The 8,944-nt window shown below is 35.0% G+C and overlaps 1 protein-coding gene across 1 annotated transcript in view; it reads left to right on the top strand.

Moving 5' to 3' along the window:
* Positions 1-465: 465 nt before the first annotated feature.
* LOC117171995 overlaps positions 466-8,944 on the top strand; it is a 176,394-nt gene continuing 167,915 nt past the window's right edge. The window contains exons 1-2 of the mRNA XM_033359711.1: positions 466-729; positions 1,200-1,280. Of these exons, the coding sequence (XP_033215602.1) occupies positions 685-729; positions 1,200-1,280 (126 nt within the window). The 5' untranslated portion in view covers positions 466-684. The remainder of the gene's footprint in view (positions 730-1,199; positions 1,281-8,944) is intronic.

The following is an 8,944-nucleotide window of genomic DNA, read 5'->3' as shown; positions in this document are numbered from 1 at the left end:
TGCCAAAAAAATATTAACCCTTCATACTTAGAAGCTTTCATCGTTGATCCGGGAGGTCAATCGAGCTGAGTTCTAGCCGGGGTCCCTCATGGAACAGCCATGTGGTGAAAGTTCGTATTTGAAAATAGCATGCAACCAAATAAAGGATCTTTTCGATGGTCAATTGCACGACCTGTATTAAACGGGTGCTCGTTAGAAGTAAATATTAATCAGTTTGGTTACCATTTTTTTCTCATCATTTTTTTTTATCATTAAAACGAAACCCGCCGATGTAGCAAACAAATTTTAGTTGGAAAAATAGGGAACACCATAAATGTAGCACACTTAAGCCCGCACTGCCTCTTATGAGTCAACCTTCATCTCTTTCTCTTGGATCTGTTTGGCATATCATTCTGGATGATCACGAATGCAAATATGTTCGCATACTTTCTTACAGAATACGTGCACAGGTTTCTGGTTCGATTGCACGTACAAGGGCAACATTAAACCGTTACACAATTTTCAAGACCAGTCTTGGTTGACCTGTCGTTCAGGAAAGCTTGAAATAGAAGAAACTATTTTAATTAAGATAATTCGTTATCTTATCAGCATTAAAAATTATATTTTCTTATGTTTTTAGAAGTATACTAAGTGTCGAAAGAAATTATCTGTGATTTAAGTTCATCTCTGTTAAAAAAATCAATAATGAAGGCACCTGCAAGTTTCTTCATGCTTCTTGTAATTAACGAGGTGAGTGACAGTTAACATCATATACTGACAGTTTATATCTTAAATTATACGTACAAGTGACAAAAAATACATTGCTGAAAGAATTTTTGGCGATGAAATTCTTATAAATTAAAACAAATGTTGAACTGAGAACCAAATCTTGGTAAATTTTTATACGTATTGTTCGTTTAAGTAATTTTGATGCTTATTTATTTTAAATTTGATTTTTTTGTGTATGCGTATTCAAACATGGTCAATTTCGGGTTTTAAAGTGAAATATGTTGTTAAATATAAAAGAAACTTTGTCATTAAAGTTTAATTTGGGTAACAAGGAGAAATTTTAATTTTTTTCCAATCTATATGCAAGCTCTTCATGGGAATGCTTAGAGAGAAAAAATAATGGAAGACGTGTATCATTTATTTCTCGGAGATGTTTTGACCACATTTAGGCCTTTTTAGGATATACACATACCAATTTTATATTTTTTCAGATGTCCGCTACCGTCATGCAGAGACCTCCCACGTTTGCAACCCTCATGTTTTCAGATTCTTATTTACCAGCGACAATGCAGGTAAACATAAGTGATATTATATAATTGGAATTTAGTTTCATAAATCGATTTTCGTTGAAAAACAAAGCCACAGCAAATTTGCAGGAATTTTCAGCCCAGCTAGAATCCCTCAAAGGAATTCTAAACTTTTTATCAATGCACAATTTGAGTTTATTGTACGGCTATGTTTAGGCACAAAAATAGGACATTTCTGGTTCTTTAAATTTTCAAAACAAATCAAATTTTTCAGGCAGTGCGGGGGGGGGGGGGCTTTCTAATAGTAAACTAGCCATTCCACGATTAAAAAATAGAAAAAATAGAGAGAAAAAAACATACTATATATCACGGCTATTTAACGACTCTCCCTAAACCTGTAATCAAATGAAGCAACGCAGAAGAAAGTACTTGACTTAAGTCTGAAATTAGGCTTATTTTAAGGTGTCACAAAAAAGCATAGGAAATCTGAAATTAAGAATTACATCTAAACATTAAATTGAGGAAATCAAATTCCTGAAATCCAGGTAGGGAATATCTGAAATTCAGGTTTACTTAAAGCTAATAAAACCTTAACTAATACTCTATCCTTACTAAAATTAAGGCATACAGACACTAATTTTAAGACATATAATCTGAAATTAAGGGCATGTGATACTTAGAAAATTGTCGATTTTACCAGTTTTAGGTTCCCTCGGCTTTCTTTTCTAGAATAATAAATATGTTGTCTTGAAAATTTGGGAGATGATACCCAACATGCTATCGGACGTCCCACACACTTTCTTGTGGGTTAATTCAAAAAAGTATTAATTTAAAAAAATTCGATTAATTCGCATAACGCTTAGGAATTAGTATCGATTTTTTCAGTGTTAGATTCCCCCGGCTTTTTTCATAGGTTAAGAAATATTTTGTCTTCAACATCTAGGAAATGATAGCGAACATGTTAACGGACGTGCCCGCACACTTCTTTCGTGTTTTCGTTCTCAAGAAAATTTTGTTATGGCTAACAACGTGTATGTATATTTCGAGGTTATGTGTGTTACAATTCTCCCAAGCGTTACTTCCAACCTACACAATATTTTTGGCCAAAAACTATGGAGTCACAAATAAACATAGTAACTAAGCTCCTGGAACTAACCTTGTTTGCAGGCAATCAAAAAAGTTTATTTCATAAATAATTTCCACATTATCGGAAAGGCAGAGATGTGAAAAGACGTAACCTCATAATAATTCACATGTATGAAATTTTTATTTAGCACCATACATTTTTTTTCTATTATCCCTCAGAAAAGAGTCCGGGGACGTCCGTTATGATATTTTATAGCATCTCCAAATTCAGTTTTTAAACCGATCGACCACATGACGAAGTATGACATGCCTTTAGGTATATTTCGGAATTAATATAAGGGTGATATTCCTTCATATGAAAAGAGGTAATCTCCATCTTGGTAGCAATGTAGTATAGTAGGAATCGACTATACGGTTGTAGCAATGCAGTATAGTGGGAATCGACTATACGGTTGTAGCAATGTTGTACAGAAGAAATCGACTAAATTATTTCTACTGTTATTACTGTAGTCTATGCTTGATTAATTTCGAAATAGTCCAAGTTCGTGTCGCCACCTCAGTGTTGTCTCACAAACTACAATTCATGTATTTCAAGTATCAGTAATCAGAGAGCTCTTTGTGGGTACAAACTAAAATTTATTTGCATTTTTCTAATAGACCCATAACACGTCTTGTGTTGAAAATTGTGACTGCAGAGTATTATTTGTTTGATAATTTATTATTGTTCACGACTCTTTTACATGCAGCGCCGCCACAGTGCTATATTATACAGTACAATTTATGTATTTTTTGAGTATCATTATAACTCTTTTGATACACGTAAAATGCGTGGCTACTTGAATTTATTTTTTAAAATTACTTGTGCATATATTTTAATTTTTCCTGGAATTAGGTTAAAAGGTAAACTGAAAAAATAAATGAAATTATTCAGAAATGCATTTTCAAGTTTAAAGTAAAATATAAAATGAGAATTATTTATATTTTTTAATAAAAATAATTCTGTGACGCTTTTTCTATCTCGTAATTTTGTTTAACTGAGAAGATAAATTTATTATATACTTTGAGATTATGTTAATTAGTATGGGACATAATTTGCATAATAAAAGTTTATCTATATTTAAAATACCCCTATTCTAATTCCATAATGTTTTTAAATATTTTCGATGTTTTTAAATCGTTATCTAAGTTCAATCTTCAAAATTAGATGTCAATATGTTTTAAGTTTTGAAAGAATTATTTAAAAATATCATTAATACTTTAAATTTTTAGCAAAATATAGGATAACAATTATTTTGGTGTTTCGGTGAAAAGAATGTGTAAGTTCTTTTCATATTATAAACTGATTAACTAAATATTGACTGACTGAGTTTTTTTCAAAAAACTAAATATAAATTAATTTCACTTAATCCGTGTGGAAGAACCCTCGCTGAAGCCTCTTAGGATGAGGGCCCCTGCCAAAGTCCCAGCAAATGGATGTTCCATGAGGGTCCCCGGCGAGAGCCCAGCTCGGTTGCACTCACGGATCAACGATGAAAATTTTTAAGTTCGAAGGGTGAATATTTTTTTGACACCATAAATTTCAGGGTTTCATGATTTCAGATATACGAACAGTGAATTGCTGACAAAAATTCGATGACATTTTTTTAAATTTTGAACTTTGACAATATGTATGTTCCATAGACGCCCCCACTGGGGGCCTAACTCGGTTGCCTTCACGGATCAACGATTAAATTTTCTAAGTCGGAAGGGTGAATATTTCATATCCTAAAAAATGGACATAAAGAATACGTTTAAAAATATGGTTCATGCGTTCTGAAATTTCAAAAAACTATCAATACAACTCTCCCGAAAATAACTTTTCTCCTGCTTTTTTTTAAGAAAAAAATTTTTATGTTCCACCTTTATGAGAAATTGTAAATGTTCAGAAAAATTTACATTTTATGTCAATCTTAAACGTTGTAAAATAGTACAAAACACCTTTAAAAAACCTTACACAAAGGTTTGAAGAATGTTATTATTAGGAAATTGTCAAAATTCCCGATCAAATTTGTGAGCTCCGTCTTTGAAAATTTTAAATTTTCATAAAAAACTACATTCCCTATCATTTTAAAAAGTTGTCAAGTAGTTTTAAACAAAAAGAAAACAAAATATTACGCGAAGAAAAATTGTAATAGACTTAAATTATTTATTTTATAATTATTTTATTAATATTTCTGTTAACAGTTCGTGTATTTTACATTTACATAACTTCGTATAATAATAAATAATTAGAAAAAGAGAGTTTAAAATTTGGTACTTTCACTTTTATGAACTGTAGCTTATGAGGATGGCCGTTTCACTGAGTTTGAACTTGGCGACTTAGTGCGGTAGTTAGCACTTCCGACTGTTAGGCGATAGATTTAGTTATAAATATGTAGGTTCGATACCCCATAGCGTTAGAAATTTTATTTCTAATATAATGTTTAAAAATTTTCAATATGTATTCACTCTAAAAAGGACTATTAATATTTTCAGTCAAAATAGTCGCAATCAATTCATATTTAGTTTTTAAATATCTGTTTTGTCATATCGTTAGAATATAGCAGTACGGTACTAGTTACCACTGACGCAGTACTGCGCCTGTGGTGAATTTTTGGCCCAACACTGACAGCCCAGTACAAAATAGTCTTAACATCCCAGAGATATGCCAGTATTGGTGCCAGCACGGGCAACATAAACCAAGAGGGCTTTCATGTTGACAACCATGAGGGATCCATGGGGGAAGCCCATGTTGAGCCCCTATGGATTATCCATGAGGAACCTCGTCTGGATTGCTCTCATGGATTCCACAAGGCTTGACGGCAATCCATCCGAACCCCCAAAGGAGGCCATTTCACTTTTTCCACACGGGATGTAACATAATTTGATTATTTGCATTAACATTATGTAATTCAATATTGGCTATTATTTTTATAATAAAATTTATCTTTTGTTTGAAATATCTCTACTATTTAAATGTTTCAATAAAAATAATTTTTGAAAGCTTTAAATTATTTGAATTTTCAATGAAATTCCAGGATTAATGCTTTTTTGTTTTAAAATGATTGAATATTCATTAATTAATTCTGTGAAAAGTTAGATTTTTTGGAATGATTTCAAAATTAATAAAAATATTCAGAAATCGAAGTGCAATTTTTAAAAATATATATAAAATTAAAAATAATTTGATTTGTCCAATGAAAATAATCGCTTGGGACTTTTTATGTTGTGAACGATTTAATTATTTTAAGCTGATTAATTCTGAACACAATATTAAATTACATAAGGACAAAATTTTAGATGTTTTAAATTAAGTAACATAAATCGTTTATTTACTTTCAGATCATGTTATGTATGTATGTATGTATGTATTTAATCTCTTCCTTTTACGGGTTTGAGGGCCACCGCTCCCTGTACATATATTTACAATTCCATCCTTAGTCTAACTTAACTACTACTTATATTTTACTCTTTCGCATTACGTAGGATAAACAATAGTAACAGTAGTGATATTAATTCCTAAAACGAGCGAGCTTCCAGGACTACCGTTTCCTCTTACCATAAAAAAACTGCATTTTCCACGATATTAAAAACAATTTTCGTTTTTTACTGTCCCTTTTCAGGATCACCCGTTTGGCTCTGCCCTACTCCCTTGCTTTCCCTTACTTCATCCAATTTCTTCATCCACGTCACTCCCTGTCCACTACCATCCAAGATCCATCTTACACACTTATCCACACTCAACTGTCCCTCTTCCTCTCCTGTACATCTCTCTAATACATGTTCCCATGACTCCATTTCGTATCCACATACTCTGCATAAATTCTCCTCTTCATTCATCTCATATCTGCATGCTCTCACTCCTTCTCCCATTCTGAACCGTACAACCCTACTCCATTTTTCTTCCTTTTTTTATTTTTTGCAGATATTCTGGTTCCGTCTACCCTTTGACCATCATATACCATCTATTGTACCTCGAATCTATAATCTTTGTCCACCTCTCTTCTCCTTGTTTAACCAATAGCTCTAACTCTATGTCCTGCCACTCCATAAACCCTTCTCGAATATTACACACCCTTCTCATTTTTCTCCTTTCTACCTCCCATTTTGAATTTCCCGCATTACCTCTCACTTCATTGTTCCGAATTTCACCGAAATATGCTTGTGCAATTTTACTTCCCTCTCCCCTTTTTAGCTTTCTTCAAACCTCCATGCTCTCTTAATTTGTCTAGTAACCATATTTTCTCTTCCTAACTCTTCTTTTAACATATATCCAGGGCAACTCCAGCTAACCCCCATTACCCGCCTCAGGAATCGCTCATGCATACTCTCTACTTTCCTATGTTCCTTCCATCCCCAGATCTCCACACCATAACACAACACCGCCCACACCAACGCATCAAACAACCAGACCCTCATTTTTCAATCGTTCTTGAACCTTCTCTTTCCTATACCCCATACTTGGACCATTATTTTACTCGCACATTCAATTCTTTTCCTCACCTGCAGCTCGTTTCCTCCTTCTGCCTCAAACCAAAAAACCTAGGTAACAGAACTCCTCCACAATTTCCACTTTTTGTCCGTTCATCTTCCAAACGTAAGTTATTTTGTTCTTTCTATTTCTGAAACAAATCACCTTTGTCTTATCTACGTTCACCGTCAGCTCTTTTGTTCCCACATACTCTTCGAAGATTCTCATCATTAGGTTCATCCTCTTCTCATCATCTGCTAATAGAATTACATCGTCCGCGTATGCTAGAGAGTATAGTTTGCTATTACCCAAAGCCGTTCCTTCTTTCCGTTTCTCCTTTAGCTTCTCCTCTAAGTCTGTCAATAGGATACTAAATAGTAACGGACTCAAAGGGCACCCTTGCCTTAGACCTCGGCTTGTCTAGAAAACCTGCCCTTTTTTCTTTCTTATTTTCACCCTAATCCTGGTTTCAGTAGAAATTTCCTTTATCCTCTCCACTAACTTTTCCTCTACACCCCTCTCTTTCGTTGCCTGCCATAGTCTGATTATGTGGGATACTTTCTTTTTATTTTACCTGACTCTCCAACCTATTTCTTAAGATTTCTGCATATATTTTATAGCCGACTGACATGAGAGTGATCCCTCTGTATTCCTCTACCTTCTTTCCTTCCCCTTTCTTGACAAGCGGTACCACCAGTCCCGTCGTCCACTCTTCCGGCCAACCTTCCCCTTTCTATACCTTGTTGCATATCTGTCACATCCCATCCCTAATCCCTTTTCCTCCAAACTTCATCGCTTCGTTCTCCATCCCATCTCCTCCCGTCGCCTTGTTTCTGTTTAACCTATTGATTGCTTCATCCACTTCTTTTCTTGTTATCTCGTTCCCTTCCTCCATTTCTCCTCGGACTATCCTACACTTTTCCCCTTTGATCTTATTTTGCTCTTCCCCTAATAGACCCTTAAAATAATCCGTCCATTCCTCCATTTCTATTTCTTCGTTAACGCCCTTCCTTTCCCCTCTATCCCTATTTATCACATCCCACACCCTACCTTCTTTGATGGCTTTTTCTACCTATCATATGCCGCATTCTTTCTTCAGCCAGGATTTAGTCTATTACTGTTGCTCCCTTTCCTATGAATGTGATCTCTCCTTCCTCATCTCCTTTCATATTGCCATTGCATATAAACCATCCTGTTTCTCCTATCATGTCTAGTAACTTCCTCCCCTCCCTGTCCGTCTCTCTATGTTTGGAGTTCCTCATAAATGCTTCCTGTTCCTTATCCCATAACCCTCCCCCTTGTTTGCCAGTCCATGCATTTAAGTCCCCCCCTATTAAAACCAATTCTTCCTTCTTTTCCTCCATCCACCACCTTATTACTCTCCAGCCTTCCTCTTCCCCTCTTCTTCTGTATATACACACCACTGCTATTTCTACTTTCCCAATTATAATTGTTCTTGTCATTGTTCCATTCTTTTCCTCCATGTTCCCATCTTTTCTTCCTTTTACTGCTAATCCTTTTTACCCTTGACACCATGCCGCCCATCCCTCTCCCTTTAACGTGTTCCTTTCTTGCTTTTTGCATTGACCACACATAACCTTTCGGTAACATCTTTTTTATTCCCTTCCAGTCCTTCTCATCTGCCCAAGTTTCACTCATCATAATCACATCTCACTTTTCTAACTCCTCCCAGAATCCTTTGTTCTTGTTCTTCAAACCTGACACATTCCAGAAAGCTATTTTCACGTTTCTCTTCCCCTCCCTCTTCTTTCCTCTTTACCTTGTTTCCCCTTTGCCGCTTGGAAACCCCTCTGATTTATTTCTAGCCTCCTTTTCGTCTCCCTTCCCCCTACTTTTCTCAAGACTTATCCCCTTTTTCCTTAATTCTTCTAATTCTTCATCCCAGCACCATTCCTCCCCATTTGTCCATAACCTGTCTCTCCTTATCCATACCATATGGCCCTTTTTCCTCTCTACCCAAGCCCTCTGCTCTATTTGCCATCTCTTTTTCCTCTCCCTCCATGTCAGATCCTCTTCAATTCTTTCCCTTCTTCCTCTCAATAATTTTTTTCTCTCCATAATTTTCTTTTTCTCCTCCTCACTCCCCACTTTTACTAGAAACATTCCTTCTTTT

The sequence above is a fragment of the Belonocnema kinseyi genome, chromosome 4 (genome assembly GCF_010883055.1).
Source record: "Belonocnema kinseyi isolate 2016_QV_RU_SX_M_011 chromosome 4, B_treatae_v1, whole genome shotgun sequence".
Lineage (NCBI taxonomy): Eukaryota > Metazoa > Arthropoda > Insecta > Hymenoptera > Cynipidae > Belonocnema > Belonocnema kinseyi.
Note: the sequence above shows the minus strand (reverse complement) of the source record. Positions and strands in the feature narration are given on the sequence as shown.